This window comes from Panthera pardus, unplaced genomic scaffold, assembly GCF_024362965.1.
Source record: "Panthera pardus isolate Hobbes unplaced genomic scaffold, ASM2436296v1 HiC_scaffold_15, whole genome shotgun sequence".
NCBI classification, from domain to species: domain Eukaryota; kingdom Metazoa; phylum Chordata; class Mammalia; order Carnivora; family Felidae; genus Panthera; species Panthera pardus.
This window is the reverse complement of record NW_026526710.1, coordinates 61,133,670-61,153,983: the sequence shown is the minus strand read 5'-3', so window position 1 is coordinate 61,153,983 and position 20,314 is coordinate 61,133,670. Positions and strand designations below refer to the sequence as shown.

General features: G+C 50.9%; 1 protein-coding gene across 1 annotated transcript in view; it reads left to right on the top strand.

The window, feature by feature from the left end:
- LOXHD1 (lipoxygenase homology PLAT domains 1) overlaps nt 1-19,823 on the top strand; it is a 156,812-nt gene extending 136,989 nt beyond the window's left edge. Inside the window, exons 37-41 of the mRNA XM_053901911.1 lie at nt 1,002-1,187; nt 6,517-6,687; nt 12,617-12,749; nt 14,073-14,231; nt 19,214-19,823. Coding sequence (XP_053757886.1) covers nt 1,002-1,187; nt 6,517-6,687; nt 12,617-12,749; nt 14,073-14,231; nt 19,214-19,694 — 1,130 coding nt within the window. The 3' untranslated portion in view covers nt 19,695-19,823. The remainder of the gene's footprint in view (nt 1-1,001; nt 1,188-6,516; nt 6,688-12,616; nt 12,750-14,072; nt 14,232-19,213) is intronic.
- The last annotated feature ends 491 nt before the right edge of the window (nt 19,824-20,314 follow it).

Sequence of the window (20,314 nt, the reverse complement as noted above, 5' to 3'; positions counted from 1 at the left end):
GATGGAACACCAGATGAAGGGTCTTACGAGCAAAAATGCTAGTGTTTGCAAAGGCCTGAAGCTGAGAGGGAACACGCTCTTATGGAGGCAGTGTCTCCCGCCTACCCTTCTCTATATCAAACCTGCTCTCCAGGAGCTGTTGCGAGGAATATGGCAAACTCATTCACACTGATTATAAATGACTAGTGAGGGATGAGCCTGTTTGGTCCTAATAGCTTACATGTTCAACAGAGAAGCATTTAGCCAAAGAAATTAGGCTCTCCTGGTAGGGTCTCAGGCACAAGTGATGGGTTAGTATAGCTGGTAAATCTGTTGGCACCTCCCTTCCTCCTTGCTCTTGACAGTGGAACCTTCACTCCTTTTGGTGGAAGTTCCAAGTGTCCACATGTTTTGCACCCTCCATCTCCTCATGATGTGTTCTCAGAAAATAGTTGATAAGTTCCTTAATAACCATAGGGGGTGTGTGTCAGGAAACTTTCATGGAGCCACCTCTTCCAGAAGCATCTCTTTTTTTAAAACTAGGGTCAATACCTCTATTTGGCTTAAGCAGATGCTATGAAGCTCTAGTGTAGACTGTCAACCAAGCGTAGATATGGGGAGCAAGGAACTTTCCTATTTCCCTCTGAACCCACATTGTGCAGGAAAGAGTCTGTATTTCTAAACCACAAAGCCAGTCTTCATGGCATACCTTTTAAGTATGGGTGCATTTCCCCCAGAAATAAATGAGTTCTTGCACTAAAACCACTCATACTTGCTAACCAGGACTCCAGTTAGCTCAACAGCATTTACAAGGTACAGAGATAGGACGAAGGATAGAACTGGAGACCCAAGGGTCCCAGGAAACTAACCAGCCCTTTCCAACCTCACCCTTGGCCTCGTCAACATTAAACTTCCCATCCGCACCGCTGGTGCTTCCGAGGAAGCCAGGATGGAGACCTGGAGAGTAAGTGGGCTATGCGTTGGAAAGGCTAGCACCTAGAGCCTCTGTCTTTGCACCCCAGGAGCAGGCACCGATGCCAATGTGTTCATCATCATCTTTGGGGAGAATGGGGACAGTGGGACCCTGGCCCTGAAGCAGTCAGCCAATTGGAACAAGTTTGAGCGGAACAACACGGACACGTTCAACTTCTCTGACATGCTGAGCCTGGGCCACCTCTGCAAGCTGAGGGTCTGGCATGACAACAAAGGTAACTCCTGCTCAAGGTCAGAGGTGGTGGGGACGGCAGGCCCCAGCTCTCCACCTGAGCCCTTTCCCGTCCCCCTGGCTGCATGTTGACCTTTTACTGCAGGGTGACAGGCAACTAAAAACTATCGATTGTCACCATTTTTACACTTGCATCAGTTAGAAAATGTCCTATGTTTCTGGACAAATTTTAGAAATCAAGCTTCGTTCCTAACACCATTTTCTTGTTCATTGCTCTTCCCCTAATGCCTATCACATTGCCTGTACTATAGTAGGGACTTGATATAGTTTTAATGGAATTTATTTATAGCCATGTTTCACTCTCTCAGATCCATTTCTGATTTGTTCATACCTCAGTCACAGGAAACCCACATTTCTCTGGAAACAGAGTTTTCCCCATGCCTAATACTTCAAAAATTGAGTCCTGGCCATGAATCTCAGGATCATGATTAGGTCCTCTAATACCAGCTTCCCCACTCCCCAGCACTGACTGTGCACATATCTAGACTTGCTCATTTTTCTTGGTGCATTTTTCTTTTATGCCAAAACTTGACTGCCAATTATTTCGTATTTCCTCACAGTCAAAACCCTGAAAGAAAAGGGAGGCCCCTCAGCACCACGGACAGCTGCATACAGGTCCTACTGTATTGTTGGCTGCTGCTTACTGTGGTTTATTACATGCCAGACTCTTCAAAAAGCTTGGTTCCTCTCTTGGTAACTCAAGACTATCTGATTGCCTTCTTCCTATAATGGCTCCTGGGCTTAAAGAAACCCAGAGGCACCAATATTATCCTCATTCCTTTGAAAGCAGAGAAGTGGGCCTCCTCGCCTCCAACCAGAATTTGGATCTGAAAGCAGGGAAAGGAAGATGTCTGTATCCTCACTGAACCCAAGTGGTTGGGATACTAGGGTCAGGAGAGGTACAGGGAAGTCCAGGTTCTGTGCCTAGCTTCCTCTTTATAGTAACTTTCTCCTCCATAGATGGAAGCTTAAATGTTAATATAAGCCAAGACAGCTAAATATGTCCTTAAGCGCTCTCTCTGTGCCACATTTTTTCATATTTAGTTTAAAAATATTCAAGCTACATTATGCTTCCCTTGCATAGCAATTTATGAGGACAAAAATATTTCATTTGAGAGCCTTCCACCAAAAAAAGTTGTGGATCCCTGAACAGATACCACATAAGTTACAAACATTTAGTTAACTTAATAGTATGGCAGTTATCTCTTTCCTTGATTCTACCTTTCCATCTTTTCTGTTTATCCAGCAATTTTTAATGAAAAGATTTAAGCCTGCACAAAAGTGAGGGAAATAGTATAATCAACTTCCACATACCCATCACGTAGATTCCACAGTTATGACTTGTCATACTTGCTTTCCTCTTTTCACTTTTTCTTTTTCTTTCTTATTTTCTTTTTGGTTGCTATGTTTCCCTTTCAAAAATGGACACTTCTATTTTTTTAACGTTTTTCCGTCTCCAAGAGACAGAAAGAGACAGAGCATGAGCAGGGGAGGGGCATAGAGGGAGACACAGAATGCGAAGCAGGCCCCGGGCTCCAAGCCGCCAGCATGGAGCCTGACGCGGGGCTCGAACCCACAAGCCGTGAGTTCATGACCTGAGCTGAAATCAGCCACCAACCAACCAAGCCACTCAAGCGCCCCAAAAATGCACATTTCGAAATGAAATCCAGTGCCACTACATTTAAGCGTGACTTCCTTGTGTCGTCCAATTTCCACTCCGTATGCAAATTTCCTTAATATGAAAAATGTCTTTGTATTTTGATTTTGCTTGAATCTGGATGAAAATAAGGTCCACACACTGCGGACCTTATCTGTGACTTCCCTTTAGTATCTGTTAATGCAGAGCATGCTGACTCCCTTTATTTTTTTTTATGCTATTGGCTTGTCGAAGGAAGTGGGCCCAATGATCTGTAGCATGTCTCTATTCTGGACCTGCCTGTCTACTTCTTCATGGTGTCACCTCCTCTTTATTCCCCATGTTTCATACAATCTGGAAGTCAGCTCTAAAGGCATGCCTGGATTCAGGTTCAACTTTCTTTGGCAAGAATACTTTATAGGTGATATCAGGACTTCTTTACAATGGGAATCGTGTATTTCACATTACACCACAGCAGCTCTACTCTTCCTGATTCTCCCATCCAATAGTGGGTGCAGGGACTATCAGCCTGGTTACCCCAACCACCGCCCCCCCACCACCAGTCCCGTAACTCTTCATCTAATGGCTTCATCCAGTAATGATCAATTAGGATTACGAATGGTGATTTTCTGATTGTCCTTTCTTATCCACTTACTAGCTAGAATGCTTTTGTAAAAAATAAATAAATAAAATATGACTTTACAAGAGGAGACTGTTTAAGAAACAGACTCGCTCATAATAGGTTTCAGATGACTCGCTGTGGATCCCCAGGGTCTCCACTCTCAGGCTAGTGCTGGCCACACAGTTAGCCAAGCTGTAACTGTGGGTTTGTCTTCACTAGTGAAAGCCAACCATGTGATATCAGCCTTCCCGGAGCTACCTGTTCCCAGCTACATGTTTGATAAGTTCTTCGTGGAGCTAGTTGTGGTAGGATCCCTGTCAATCACATCCAATATTTTCAAAACAAGACAACTAAATCAGCAATGAAAAAAAGAGCTGAGGATGAAGTGTGCTTCATCTTAAAGGAGTTAGAGTTTTTACTGTGGTATTTACCATGAAAGGAACGGTTTGTTTGTTTTCATAGAATTCTAACTTGAGAAAAGAATTTGGGATGGGTGAGGCGATGCCATGCTTTCAGAGGACAAGGTGAAGGGAGGTGCAGTGGGGTGGGAAGCAACCTGCCACCAAGCACCAGGGCGACATGGGCCAGGAAGATTCCTTCTCTGGTTGTCCATGGATAGAGTTAAAGCCAGCCCAGAATCCACCCTTCCCTTCAGCCCATGGCTTTCCTCTGTCACCACCTTGCTTGGAATCCAGGAGATGAAATTCAGGAGTGAAGCCTACCTGGGGTGTAAGGCAAGATGAATAGTGTGTTCCAGCAACAGAAATGATCTCATGATGACCCACCTCTCCAATGAATGCCATCCCTCTCCACCAACACTCATGCATACACACACACTCACACACTTATAATTCCCATTGACTCCCACTGGTCATTTTGTCATGATGTGATATGATAGAAAGACCATCATCCTGGAGTCAGAAGAGATGGCATTAAGCCAGTGATTCTCAAGGTGTGGCTCTGGGACCAGCAGCATCAGCATGACTGGGGAACTAGTTAGAGATGGAAATTCTTGGACCTCACCACAAACCCAGTCAATCGGAATCTCTGGGAGAGGGGGGCCTCAGTAATCTATTTCCACAAGCCTTCCAGGTGATTGCAGTGCAGGTGCTAGTTCTCAGCCTTGGATACACATGGAAATCACTGGGCAGCTTTAAAGGCTATTGATACCTGGGTCCTACTCCAGAGATTCTACTGTAGGTGATTTGGGTAAGGCCTGGATAGTAGAATCAGCCTCTCTCTCTCTCTCTCTCTCTTTCTCACACACACACCTTCCAAAGGACCAACATTTTGGCTTCTCATTCTCTGCCTTCCTTTTTACTTGCCTCGCCCTTTCTCTGTTCCACTCTGGAATCCTGTAAGAACTACTCCAGCAGGTCTTATGGACATCATTTCCAGACTGAACACATTGTGGATTGTTAAGCAGTTTAATTAGTTTCGTGATATTATCAGGAATCATCTCAGAAAGCAACCAATTTATAACCTTATGGGCGGAACTGGCCCTAGTGTAGAAAAGTAAAACGATCATTGAGATTTTTTTAAAAGTTTATTGATAAAGTAACTCACCACTCTTTTAACTCAACAGAAGTGTTTTAAATTTTAGCATAATTGTTTTAGCACTCATTGTTTTCCACTTCAGTTGAGATTCACATTTAAAAAAATATATGAAGTACTTTTTAAACCCAGAATTGAAGTATCCTAGGACTGCCAATATGCATGCCCTGCCCAGAGCCTCCACATCTGTCACCCACCCCAGAAGTCCCGTGACTGAAGTGTGTGGCCATCTTTCTGTGTCTTTGTGCTTGTAAGACCTTAATGCTCTTGGGTCTACACATGTTGCTGTCAGCAGATGTTGCTGTGGGCAGTGTCCAGTCCTAGAGACTGGCTTTTTGGTGCGGACATTGGGGTGGTCCCCACACCCCCTGGTGACCTTAGAGGGCAAGACATTAGAGTAGAGCATATACAAGCCTTCCTTGTGAGGTTGCCTTGTGAACATACGATGAGCAGCATGTATCATCACCATAACCTGTCACACCACTGGATTTCCCCCCACTGGTGGCAGGTGCTTTGGCTCTCAGAGTGCTCAGGGACTTGGAAGGGTGGAGAGTAACTGAACTGGTGCATGGTACAAATAATATGCAGCTGCCACAGCAAATGCACACGGACTTATACTTGACGGCTGTGATTTGGGGGGAGCACTTTTGAAGGACGCCCTGCCAGTTAGAACAGAAGTAGCTGTATGTTCAGTATTAGGCCAAGACCTTTCAAGTTTCACATATACCCTGAAGAAATAGCAGCTTCTTATTCATTCTGTGACTACCAAACAGCCAAGGTCCTCAAAGTCCTAACATACACATTCAGCATCCACTGAGCAGGTACTACCTGCCAGTCGATATGCAAGGCATTAGGGAAACAAAAACAAGTAAGATCAGGTCCCTGTCCCCAAAAGCTCATGGTCAGGAGAGGAGACACATGTAAACAGTGATGACACAGGGTGGTCAGGATGTGGCCAAGGCAGGTGCAGGGTGCTGTAAGAGCAAGGAGGATATCAGATACAGGCCTCCTGAGCAATCAGGGGACACCAGGGAAGGCTCCCCAGAGGAAGTGATGCCTGCAGTGATTCTGAAAGGATAATGGGCATGAACTAGGTGGATACTGGTGTCAGGAAGCAATAGGATTCATCCTTCAGCTGTGTGAACTCCCAGGAAGTCAGTGACCCCACTGTGAGTCTGACGAAGGCCATGAGCCCTCTCCCTGGTGAATGTGGAATTATGTATAGCACAATTTCTCAGGGCCCTTAGACTGCTTCATGCCCATATGCAAATCCTCCAAGGGCCCATGAACCCCAGGTTAAGGATTTTGCAAAGAGAATTATATGCTCAGGGCTAGAGGAGCCCTCAGAGATCGTCTAACCCACCTCCTCATTTCGTTAACAAGGAAACCAAGGCCCAGAGAAGACAGAGAACTTGTGCGGGGCCACACGGCCAGTGGGCTGGGGTAGCAGAGAGGTGAAAGCACATTCAGCTCCCAATCCCCATCACGTCTCTTCCCCAGGGATCTTTCCTGGCTGGCACGTGAGCTACATCGACGTGAAGGACAACTCACGTGATGAGACCTTCCGCTTCCAATGTGACTGCTGGCTCTCCAGGAGTGAGGGTGACAGGCAGACACTCCGTGACTTTGCCTGTGCCAACAACGAGATCCGTGATGAGCTGGAGGAGACCAGTACGTGGCGGGGTGGGTGGGGGTGGGCACCCAGGTGTGATTCCTGGGCTGAAGCTTCAGAGTTAAATGCGAGGTAGCTCAGGACGGGATGGGAATGGTGTTGGAAAGTCTGAAGGAGAGACCCTTATAGCTGGAGGGGAATCAGACGTGCAGTGAAGGAAAGAGTCTTGGGAAGGTACATAAATAAACACCCTAAATGTTACTCGGTGAACTTGGAACAGCCAGGACACTGCTACCAAATCTTAGCCCCAATCACGGGGATTAATTAGGTAGCAGGAAAAACACTGGGGACAGGCTTACCCTGTCCCGAGGGCCAGGCTGGGCACTTTGGTGGGAAGCCTTCTCTGGGTTGTTTTTATATCATGGGCTCCATACAATTGGTACCTGTGGCCACAGCTGACAGATCAAGACTTCTGGAAACAGAATTTGCAGGGGGAGCCAGCATCCCCATCGGCCACTTTCTTTGATCCTTCCTCAGGTGATATTTAAAGGGAAAGAGTTTAAATTGATCCCTAAAGTGGCTGGCCATCCAGGACTAGGGAGTTGTTTCTTTAATACAGATGCCGGCGTCTGGGTCCAACAGATTCAAAGAAACCTTATCAAAGGCAGAGCCCGGTGTAAAGAAAGGATTTTTTAACCTTAGTTTTTAAGGGAACACTAACTGCAGTAAGGGGTGAACCCTCAAATCTCAATGGCTTAACAAACCAAAATGTATTTCTCACTCATGCGATAAACCATACAGTGTGGTTGTTGGCAGGAGACCTTCCACGCTGTGATTGGGGGACCCAAGCTCTTTTGATCTGTGTCTCTGCCATTTTCAACATTCTTGGAAAAGGGAAAAGAGTGTGGAGTAGGCATACTCCCCTACCTTCTTAAAGAATTGATTGACTTTCTATTGGTGAGAACTAATCACTTGACTCCATCTAGATGCAGGGAAATGCAGTGCCCAGGTGGACAGCCCCTGGGGGTGGGGGGAAATGAAAGGAAGCACGGATCTCTGGTAGAAAGCCCCCCCCCCATGTTGGCCACACCACCCAAACTACCCAACGATGAGATTAGCGGCTCTCAGAGGTAGTGAGCCCCGTGTCCCAGGGAGCATCCAAAGGAGGGGCCAAGCACCCCCTTGTCAGGCTTACTGCACAAGGATTCCTGCCCTAATTCAGAGTGTGGGCTCCCAGCTTCTGTAAACCACACTCAGCTGAGGAATTACTGGGTGCCCAGTTTCATTGTAGATGCTGTGAGTGGTACACACCCCTTTGTGACCTCCAGTTTGTGTTGACCTTTGCACATGGTAAGTCTCCCTGTACAACTATAAGCTCCCAGAGGTCAGGGACAGAGTCGCTCATTGTTGTAGCCTTCTGCAGCTCTGTAGGCTTTGGGACTCGGTGTGCTGTCACTGCTCAGGGGATGGAAGAAGAGGCGGTCCTTTTCCTTGGAGCCTCATAATCCCGTTAGAGGGAGACGCTGAAGCCCCTTACCTTCCTTAAGGAGGAAGGAATTCCTACCTTAGGAATTCCTACCTTAAGTAGGAATGCTTAAGCCCCTGACCCACGTGCCAAGATAAGCACTAGAGGCTCCTCGGGCCACTGGCGTCCAGGGGAGGAGAGATTCGTGATGCTCAGAGCATAATCACTGAGTCTCCTTCACAGATTTCCTGCCAAACAGCTGCTAAGACCTGCGAGGGTTGAGTTGGCAGGGAGATTGCAGAGGGGAGGCGGCACTTGCGTTAGTTCCGGAAGGATGTCACAGACTGGAGATTGGACGGCAAGGGCACGGAGCCCGGGAGCCGGCCCGGATGACTGGTCTTTACTGAGAGGCTGTGGAGGGCAGAGGGGCACCCTCTAGGAGTCCACAGAGGGACAGACTGCCACACCTGTGTCCTCAGACTGGAGGGTCATCCTGGGGAGAGCCACGGACACAGCCGGAGCCAAACATCCCAATCCTCAGCTACCTTTATTTAACCATTTGGCAAAGATTTACTGAGCACCTACTAAGTGCCACAGCCTATTCTGAGTTCTGGGACACACCAGTGGATAAAACAAAGACCCTGCCCTTGTGGCACTGACTCTCAGTGTCTGTGACCCCTGGGGCGCCTCTGAGCACTCAGCTTGTGAGAACAACAGCCTCTCATACTCAAACGGCTTCATATGCGCAACGCACTCTACACCTCTGTTCTCATTACATCCTCGCAGTCCTACTTCCACCCCGTGAGCTAGATAGGGTACAAATTCACACCTCTATCCCATGGGTAAGGAAAACAAAAACCCAGAAAGGCGAAGTGACACATCTAAGGCCCATTCACAGCTGGTACGACCCAGGTGACCTGATTCTTAGACCGGGGCTCGCTGCACCACTGCTGGCTGCCTTGTCTTTATTGGGGCCTGGCTGCTACTCCAGATGGGTCGATTGCCCCACCTGCCTCGGCCCCCTGTTCCCTACCTTCACCTCCAACTCCCGTTAGCAGCTCCAGAAGCTGCCCCCAGCCCTCTTCAAGCACCTGCCTCTACAGATGACTCCAATGCGCAGCAGAGCTGAAAGCCATTGGCAGCCTTTAAATAACACTGACATCTGGGTCCTATTCCCAAATTCTGTTGCGATTAATCCAGAGTAAGGCCTGGGCAATAGGATTACCTGCTCATGCGTGCACACACACATGCATGCACACTTGCACATGTGCCCACATGGTCACGCTCACGCGCGTGCACACATACACCCTTGGGAGGACAAAATAGATCTGTCTCGCTGGGCCGTCCTCCAGCAGGACCGGTGCTTCCCTCTTTACAGCCCTTCCCCTCCCTGTTCTCCCTCCCTTGACACCTTTAGGGCTGCTCAGTCAGCCTTCTCTGCAACATTTCCAGCCCAAATATAGTCCATTTTGATGGCCAGCTCCCCAGGGGGTGGGGGACTTCACCGCATCACCGGGCAGCTCTGGAAGATGCTAGAAAATCCATCTTTATACTCACGTTCTTGAAGCTTCCATTCTTTGGCAGTCCCAGTGGAGTCAAACAGAAAATTTCAGGAGCGGCCAGGACTCGTGGCTGTGTGTGCCTGAACCCCAAACCTAAGCTGGCTCCAGCAGAGAGGAAGCGTGTTGTTTCCCAGAACTCCAAGGCTCGGGCGGAGCTGGTTTCCACTTGGCTGTCTCCAGAGGCTCCAGTCATTTCAGTACATCCCCGTCTCCCCTTTCGTCTCAGCTCTGCTTCTTCCTGTGCATCGTGGGAAGACGGCCACTGGGAGCCCCAGCCCCACAGCCTTCTTAACAGCCTCAGTGGAAGGGGAGAGTGTCTCCCACGGGAAGATTCTGACTGGCCATGCAAGCCACACTGCAGGAGCTCCTTAGAGTGAAGACACTCCTGACACTGTGAGGTGGGCAAGGTGATCTGGAGCAGGAAGTTCCGGAAGCCCACTGCCATCCTGCTGGCACTCCACAGCGTCATGTGCCCCTGCAGTTCTTGCCTCGGGACGAACACCTGTTTATCCAGCACCTGCCCACATGATGGGGGGCCCTCGACTATTTGCTCATCTCCCTCTGCAGATGCCATGCCCAGAGCAAGATTTCAAGGGTGGTCTGCTCTCCTCTCTCCTGTCTTGCCACTTGAACTACACTCGTGCCCCAAGAGCCTGTGGTGGCTTTGCTGGCGGCCCCTCAGTGCTGGTGACTCACACGATGGCTGCTGAGCCCCTCTCTCCAGCTGAGCTTGTCCTGTGGGTGTGCTGGCCCCACGGATGACCTTACACTGATCCCCACTAGCCTGGGCTCCCCATTGCCCCCACTCTTTCAGGTCCCTAATGCTCCTCTGTCCGTTTCCCCCCAGCAACATAGACACAAAGTTGAGAATCACGCCTTCCACATTTGTATCAAGCTGTCGATGAAATACTGGGAAAGAGGGCAAGGTGAACTACGCTCATTGAAACTTCTTCTCCTCAAAAGACCGCAGATGCCCCTGGCAACATTTGTTCCTAATCTCTCTAAACGTCTTTGCTGATGTACCTTAACCCAGGACCATCAGGGAAGAATGGTCTGTTTGCACTCCATCCGCATTGGTTTTCAAATCTCAGACTTGAGTTCACCTAGTGAGCCCGTGGGTTCCTAGCGCCCCTGCCTCCTCCCCTAGGCGCTGACAAACCACGTCCTCAACAAAGCCCAGGACCCACTTTGAACTCACGGGTATTGGGTTTGCAGAACTCACCCCGCCCTCTGTGGGGAAAGCGTGAGACCTGACCGTGGCTCGGCCATCGGTCGGCCCCAGCCTCCTGGGCTGGTGTCTATACGGACCCACAGAGCCCCACCTTCTTCAGGAGTTCTGTGCTGTCCGTGGCTCTCCTGCCCTCTCGTCGGTGACCTGCCTCTTTGTCAGGATTGCTTCCACACGTCTCAGCAGCACGGACTGTCCTGGAGAGAAGCCGCCAGGGCAGAAGGGCTAGCGATTCACTGAGCTACAGACACAGCGGCGCCTCGTCTCCCTTGTCTGTATCACGTCCCTGGGAGAGCCCTGCGGAAAGAGCTGTCCTGTGCATCCAGAGTCCCAACCCCTCAACGAGTCCTTTACTGTGGCAAGAGCCATATGCACAGGGGACACTCTGACCGACATTGGTTGTGTCCCGTGTGCCAGCTCCGAGTCTGGCCTGGTCCCTTGGGAGTGGGAGCTGGCTCCCGTGAACTCCCATCCCCTCCCCCCTCAGTCTTTGCCTGTGCTCCTCCCTCTGCCTAGAACCTCCTTTCATCTTCCGCAGATGGTAATCCTGGCTCCATCTTCAAGCACAAGCTCAAACGCGACCTCCTTCCTGAAGCTTCCTGTGGCCCAACCATTCATTCATTCACTCCACAAATACTTATTGAGTTCCTGCATGCCAGGCACTGTTCTGGGCACTTGGGATCTATCAGTGAGCAAAACGAAGGCCCCTGCCCCCCTGGAGCTCACATTCAGGTGGGAGGGGGAGTACAGGAAACAATAAAATAAGCAGCAAACCACATAGCATGTTAAGAGGTAGCAGGTGATAAAGAGAATGTCATGGAGCCCCTTAAGGCCACCCGGGGGCGCTGGGGGCAGGCGAGTTGCCATCTTAGGGTGGGTGGGGCGATCTCCACAAGCAAAGTGAGAGAAGTTGGAAGCACTCCAGGGGAACAGTCACCCCAGGGCTCCAGGGACAGCAGGGGGGCAGAGGGGCCGAGTGGGGGGGGGGGGGAAGGGGGAGAGCAAATGCGAGGAGACAGAGCTGGGAGAGGTAATGGGCAGCTCATTTGTCCTCTCACCTGGAGCTACTTCAGCCCCTTGTTGCAAGGTTAGCACATCCTTTGTTGCAAGGTTAGCACATCCCATCTGTGGCCTGTGGTAGTCAGTGTGTGCCTGGGGCTGCAGGTGGAGCTCTAGGCCCCCCCCCCCCCCCCCCCGAGTCTAGCCCCATCCTGACCCTTAGCACCGACATAACAAATGTTGCTGAGTGAATGCAGACATGCTCAAAAGAGGCACAGGGGAGGGGTGCGGTGGTGCTGGGTGCGACTCGGCCTTGAGACAGGGCAGAACCTGACTGCATGTGGATAGGGCTCAGGGCTCTCCTGGAGTCTGGACTGCCTGTAGCTTCCCCCTCACTTCTCCCTCTCTGCCCTCTTTTTGCACAGGATCTCCGTTTTGCATCTCGGAGTGGGGGGGTGCTGTCTATTCCTGAGAGCCAGGCCCCAGCACCTGTCCCAAAAAACTCCCCACCCCCTGCTTCCTGGTGTTTCACTCCCAGTGGCTCCATGGTCACCAGGCAGAGTGGCTGCTCTATAAATAAAAGACATGCTTATGGTGGCCAGACTGAGGCAGGTTTTTGTTGTAGTGCCTCCTTGTGGGGACTCCAGCCTATCCCCAGGCTGTGGTCTAAGATCAGATGGAGGACAGAGAAGCTGCTTCCCCCAGCTGACCTTCTCCCACCTTCTCCGCTGCAGCCTACGAGATCGTCATAGAAACGGGCAACGGAGGCGAAACCAGGGAGAACGTCTGGCTCATCCTGGAGGGCAGGAAGAACCGATCCAAAGAGTTTCTCGTGGAAAATTCTTCCCGACAGCGGGCCTTTAGGAAGTAGGAAGAGGGGGTTCCCACTGGGGAGTGAGGGGGGTGGGGTGGGTAAGAGAGGGACCCCCCAAATCAACCCCGTTGGTGGGTGCCCTAAGTATGCAAATGGCCCTAAACTGCAAGCACTTAATTGAGTACCTACTTTGTGCCAATCCTATGCGAACTCCTACGGATGGATGAAACAGGAGATTTATAAAAGGGAAAGGGGGAGATTGCCACGCAAAGAGAGGCCAGTATAAGAGAGGAGAATTTAATTATTCCAACCACTAAAAGGAGAGGATAATTCTGTAACCAGACAGAGGTGCCAATATCACCACCGTGGCAATCCTACTACAATATATCAATATATTAAAGTAGCACATCGTACACCTTACATTTACACAGGTTTGTGTCAAATATATTTCAGTTTTAAAAAGTTAATGGACAGCTACAGCAAACATTAGTAATTAATTAATTAAAGAGAGCCCGCTGTGCGGCAGGACCAGGAATCATTGCGGACCCCATCCAAGTCCGTGCAGAGCGCACAGTCTAGTCTGCAAGAGAGCCGTGTAAGACAGCACAGACTGAGTTCTACTTAGGAGGAGGAAGGGAGGAGAGAGCCTCTTAGATGCTTTGTACGAAAATCAAAATCAGGTCTCGGGAAAACGTGCTTCTCACCCCTCCCGGTTGACAGGCACAGCCGGGAAACCTCAACTTCTCCACACCAGAGCCACCCCTGAACTTCCCAGATGCCCACTTCATTTCCCCGCTCCCCCAGAACTGCTTACAGAAGTCTCCCCCTCCTGTGACCCACTGCACCTTGCATTTGAACTCCCTCTGCATCGGGATGAAGTATGAGCTCCTTAGACTGGCACCCGCAGACCACCACAGATGGCCGCACCCCACCTTTTCCATGGCTGCTTCCCTGACTGGACCCCAACTGCAGCCGAGCCAACACGCCCCCCACAGATGCCTCCTTGCCCTCAGTCCCCATCCCGTGACTTCGCCAAGTCAAGTCCACCTCAGGGACCTCTTCCCTCCCTCCCTTTGCTGTGCTCTCTGAATCCCCACCACCCTCCCCAGCCTAACCCTCAGGGCCTCGCCCTCCTCCCACCTCTGTCTGCTTCGTGATGTTACCACCCCCTCCTGCTGGGACCAGGCTGTGGTTGTCTTGTTCCAGAATGACACTGAACCCCTCCAAGAATGCAGGGCTGACATCAGGTCATGGTTGCCATTCTATCCCTCCTCCTTAGACCAGTGCCTGGAATGCAGTAGGCTTTCAATAAAGGCTCACTTCCTACAGCGGACATTGGCATCTCTAATTAGAGGCCATGCTTTTGTGTCCTGCAGGGGGACCACGGACACGTTCGAGTTTGACAGCGTCTACTTGGGGGACATTGCCTCCCTCTGCGTGGGCCATCTCGCCAGGGAGGACCGGTTCATCCCCAAGAGAGAGCTGGTCTGGCACGTCAAGACCATCACCATCACCGAGATGGAGTTCGGCAACGTGTATGTACCGTGCCTCCACCCCTCGCCCCGGAAGGGCTGCTCCCTCCGCACAGAGGGATGGGGCTAGACCACGGGCAAGACACCAGGACCCAGGGAGCTGTCCCCTTCGAGGCCACCTTGTTAAGGAAACTTACAAGATAGGGAGGGAAAGGCAGCCGTACTGTTTTGGAGCTTTCTGAGCCATAGGCCTACCCTCAGAGGCAGGGACTCGACCAGATGAATTTGAGGGCTCCAGCCTTTTAATCCAGGGACGCTTCCTTGGAAGAAGTAAGCCAAACAAGACCAGACAGCGGACGCTTCCCTTCCCTCCCCCTCCCATCACTGTGCGATGACAAAGAAATACAGCTTTGAAGCCTGATGCTTCCACTGGCACAGTGAAAGCCCTGCCATCCTTGTGGGCAGAGTGGGGATCAGAGCCCAACTGGAGTAATCCCATGGCCCACCTGCCTCTGAGGACCCCGGATAAGGAGCTTTGCATTTCCCCCACCAGGGCCTTCTGGAGACTCAGGCATTTCTGAAGGATTAAGGGTTTTAGTTACCTGGGTAACAGTCCACAGCCATCAGTTTTTCTAATTAAAACCACTTGGTTACTACATTGGATGCCAGAAAGAGCCCCGAGGCCCTGGAAGGCAGGAACAACAGTGTGAAGGCACCGGGAGAGGAGGAAGGGGAAACCGAGGGCAGTGCTTGCCTCTGGGAGGCTAGACCTGAGGAGTGAGTGACAGGTGACACGTGCAGCTCCCGGGGCCAGCCTGCCACTGCTCGCTGGGTCACCCCCCAGAGCTGCTGCCACCCGCTCCCCGAGCTGGCCCTGCCCCTGGCGACGCCTTCACGGTGAGCACAGCAGACCGGTGCAGGCTCAACCCGGGCAGCTCCCTCGGCTGCCCTCTCTGGCCTCAGGAGCTCAAGTCGCTCAAAGCAGTGTCTGTCCACGCTCCACCTGTGACAGTAGGCTCCCTGGGATGCCCAAGCTTCCCCTTTGGGAATCGGTCAGGAAGGGTTCTGACTTGTAAACTTCTGTCTTGACCAACTCAGGCTGCCGTATCAAAATCCCACAGACCGGGTGGCTCCAATAGCAGACCTCTTTTTCTCACAGTTTTGGAGGCTGGAAGTCAGAGGTCAGGGAACCAGCATGGTTGGGTGCTGGTGAGGCCTTTCTCCCTGGCTTGCCGCGTCGTCATGGCAGAGAGAGAGAGAGAGAGTGTGTTATCCATTGCTCTTTTAGTGAAAAACCAGCCGGTTACAGTAAATCCCGCCAGACTTGCTGGTCCTGGCTGCCTGGAGCGATTACTGATGGAGACGAGAGCTGAGACATAGAGGCCCAGAGGAGTTACCACCTCACCCAGCAAGTCGAGCCCGGGCAGAGCCCCTTCTGCAACCCAGCACTGCCTGCCAACCACATCGAGTATTGCTACCGATACCACACCTCTGCAAGCCCCACCCCCCCAAAAAAACCAAACAGTACAAGAAAATACAATATAATACAGTGCAACACTATGCAATAATAAGAAATAGTCTTCCCTCGAGTTAGCTTTAAACCAGCCATGGTGGCTGTAAGAAAGACACAGAGCCAAAGATCTCAGCACCACCAAGCACCTTCCAGTCTCAGAAGGAAGGGGAAATACAAGCTCAGCCCGGGAGCTTCCTACCCCACAGTCCTGGGGCCGAGTTGTAGAATTTCTCATCCAGGGAAAGAAACCACCATTCCCACACCCTCAAAAGAGGGTGGCCTTTTGTCAGTATGTCACTAGGCCTGGAGGGGGAGGAAGGGATGTCCGTGGAGTGGGGGCTCTGCCCAAAGGGAAAGGGGTGCAGAGAGTCCAGACCCCGAATACTAGAACTGTCACCAAGTCAGCTGTGTGGCCTCAGGCGGTAACCCGTCACCTCTCTGTGCTGTCTCCCTCCGTGAAGAGAGCTGGATGTTCACTGGAGTCTGGCGCCGGGGGAAGGACGACAGGGGTCCAGCTCAGGGAGCTCTTGGAGGTCATAGTGCACCGGCCTGTGCAGGTCTCGAGCTTGGTTCCTTCCTGGTGGATGGCATACATGCGTCCACAGTTCCTTTCCAGCCACCACATTAACCGTACCGTTCGGACTTCCAGGAGTTACAAATGAATTTAATCTCACTCTCCTGTAAACACAGGAGTCTCCAGTTTTCATCTTTCAGCCGGTTCCAGTTGTGACTCCTCCTTAGGGTGTGCCGTACCTTCTAAGGTTCTCCTTTGCGCTGAGATCCTCCGGATTCGATGGAAGGCCACACCCAGGGGCTTTCCTTTCTTTCTTTCTTTCTTTCTTTCTTTCTTTCTTTCTTTCTTTCTTTTTTTAACCAAATATAACTTCATTGTTTTATCTCAATACCATATATAATACCCAGCCATTATAAAAATTCAAATAATACAAATCGTCTTTTAAGTAAAACTTCCCAAAAGCCCTACCCATCAGAGACAGCCACCATGTGTTTGGTGACCCCGCTCTCTCTGACACTTTTCTAACATCTCACAAACGCTGTTCACAGAAGTGTGATCCTATTTACATGTTTTTCAAATATATTTAATTTTTCATTTGTTATTTTTTGCTTTTGTCATTAGTCTTTCTGATGTCCCTACCCTCCTTTCCAGTGGGTCCACACCTAGAGTCATGACCCCACGGAGCCCTAGGGTCCCACATCTTGGTGATCTTATATGTATGAGAAACGTTTTCCTTATGGGTCTACTAGGGAATATTTTTCAGCCATTAAAAATAATGAATTAAATATGTACCAGATGACTTGGAGCGATTCCCGGGAAAAGCAAGATATGGGAAAACACATATTATATGATGCCATTTTGTAAAGGGAACACTGACATCCCACATATGTCTGTGTCTGTGTGGGTCTGTGCATGGTTGGGTGAAATGGAAGGAAATCTGGCAAGATACACCCGCAACTGTTCCATGGGTTATCTGAGGTAAAGGTGGGATGTGGAAGTGGAAAGGAAGGAGGGAAAAAGGAGAGAGAGCCAAGCGAAAAGGGGAAGAAGAGTGTATTTAGAAAAACACGCATGTGATCACATGACTTGTGCATTTATAGAGAATTATGTATATCAGTCAGCATTTGCATAAAGAAATACATTTTTAAAGAACGTCTAAACAAAGATTGAAGTTATATCCCCCTCTGAGAAAGTGTGGTATGTAACAACAATCCGAATTTATCAAGTGATGAACTGGGGGAAGAGAAATCTCGAAACAGAATATGGATTTTCTGCCAGTGTCTTTCCGTGGCTGTCTCCTCAGGTGGCGAGGCAGGCTGGCTCTGGGCCCGCTCTGGCTCACCTTGGGCAGTGACTTAGTTTCCCCTTCTGTGAAATGGGAGGATGATGCCTGAAGCTCCGGGTTGTCATGGGAGCCGACGAGATGCAAGGGTGCAAAGCCCCGGTCGGCACTGAGGAAGCAAGCAGAAAATCCTGCTTTTTTTGTGGTTATGGATTTTCATCTAAAAGGGGTCTGATTTTGCACCACTGGGCACGCCCTTTTAGGGATGCATTCCTGAAGTCATCAGTCAGTGCCAGGACAGCTTATTTCCAAAGCTGTTAAAATATTAGCAGTTGGGAGTGGGAAGAAACCATAGCAGTTGTTCAGTACAAACCTCTAGCATTGCCAATGGGAAAATCAAGGTCTGGGTAGGAGACGTGGCTTGCCCAAGGTCACAAGAGTAGCAGGTGGCAGGGCTGGCGTAGACCCGAGGCCCCCTTGCACTCCATGCAGCATTTTCCCACTGTGCCTCCTGACTTCCTCCCTTGTAATTAATTATTAGACTAACTACCATTACCCAGAGGGTAAAATTGGGGGTGTGGAGGGTGGGGATAGAGAGGGGACATTTTGGTCCAAGACCATTTCTTGGCCCTATACTTGCTTCTGCTTATGGCTGCTTCAGTAGAGGATTTTCTCTTACCCCTTGCACCCCTCAGACCATGAGCACGTGCATGTACGTGTTTTCACACACGCACACACGTGCGTGCGTGCACACACACACTCATACTTTAACTCAGTCCAGTGTGAGGGATTTGGGACGTTTCCACTTGGCTTTGCCTGGATCCCGCAGCTGTCCCTGAAGGTGAGAATACCAGGTACAAACATTCATCAGTCCCTTTGAAAGAGCAAGGGGACCAGCACGGTTGGCACGGAGTGAGCTTAGTTAGACAAGGCCAGGTGCTCGGTCAGAAAGGCAAACGGCAGGCAGAGGGTCCAACCACATAGGGTCTTGCAGCCCTTGGTAAGGTGGTGATTTTTACTTAATCTAAGAAGCCATTGGAAGGTTCTGAACAGAGGAATTACATTCTTGGACTTACATGTCCACGGGGTCACTTGGCTGCTGTGGAAAGAATGGACCACAGATAGCAGAAGCAGGGAGACCAGCTAGGAGGCCGATCTAGGAGGGAGAAGGTGGTGGTGACTTGGACCAGACGAGTGGCAGGACAGATAGTGAAATACTGCATACTTTTTCAAGTGGCTGATTCTGGACCTATTTTAAAGGTGGGATTTGCTGGTAGATTTGATGTGGAGTGGGGGGGGGGGGATGGAAATGAAAGAATCAAGGAGACACTGGAAGGGTAGAGATGCCTCTCGCCGTGGATTCTAACACAAACAAGACCCCATCCTCATATTTTTTTTAAATTTTTTTTAACATTTATTTATTTTTGAGACAGGGAGAGACAGAGCATGAACAGGGGAGGGTGAGAGAGAGGGAGACACAGAATCTGAAGCAGGCTCCAGGCTCAGAGCCCGATGCGGGGCTAGAACTCACGGACTGAGAGATCATGACCTGAGCCGAAGTCGGCCGCTTAACCGACTGAGCCACCCAGGCGCCCCCCCCATCCTCATATTTTAATGCAGACATTTCCAACCCCATCTCCTGCCACCTGGAGAAGGGATCATTCATGGCCCAGGGGGCCCGGGGGGAGGGTGAGAGCCTTGGCTGGTGTCCACTGAGCCTCCTCTGTCCCTGCTAGGTACTTCTTCAACTGTGACTGCCTCATCCCCCTCAAGAGGAAGAGGAAGTACTTCAAGGTGTTCGAGGTCACCAAGACGACCGAAAGCTTTGCCAGCAAGGTCCAGAGCCTCGTGCCAGTCAAGTACGAGGTCATTGTGACGACGGGCTACGAGCCAGGTGCAGGCACCGACGCCAATGTCTTCGTGACCATCTTCGGGGCCAACGGGGACACGGGCAAGCGGGAGCTGAAGCAGAAAATGCGTAACCTCTTCGAGCGGGGCAGCACCGACCGCTTCTTCCTGGAGACGCTAGAGCTGGGCGAGCTGCGCAAGGTGCGGGTGGAGCACGACAGCAGCGGCTACTACTCGGGCTGGCTGGTGGAGAAGGTGGAAGTCACCAACACCAGCACCGGAGTGGCCACCATCTTTAACTGCGGCCGGTGGCTGGACAAGAAGCGGGGCGACGGGCTCACCTGGAGAGACCTCTTCCCTTCCGTCTGAGGGGCCGGAGGCTCTCGATCCCCCTGTCTCGCCGAGGTGCGCCTGACCACAGCCTGCTGCCTCCACCTTGGCTTTCAGCAGGCCTTTCTCAGAGCCTCCCGGGGCCGGGACTGGGCGCCAGAAGGGTGGCATGGGTGGCGCGGTGGCCCGGAACTTCACGGTTCTCCGGAGGCCGCTGCAGGGGACTACTTGTGGGCCCCGCCCCTCCTCAGTCCCCTGGACCTACAGGAATCGATCAACGCGTGTCGGAATCCCTGGCTGCACAAAAATAACTTTCTGCGCTTTCTTTTCCAGTGACAGCAGTGGCCAGGCTGAGACTTGCCAAGTGTAGCTGGGAAACTGGGGCTTCACCCAGGGGATAGAAGTGGGGAAGAGGAGGCCGTCGAGGTGGTGTATTTGAAGAGAAAACTAATTAACATGTTTTTCCCCCCAAAGCTGGGCTAATTAAATTTTTTACTGACCACACCCCACGAAGAGCTCATCTTGGCATCTGCTCACGAAGAAATGCATCCTTTCCCCCAGTTTCAATGACGCCAGTGGCAAACAGAGAAAAGCAGCAGGAGGAAGTGTTTTAGCCCTGGCGGGGGGTGGTTTATAAGCCTGCAAAAAGGTACGTGATT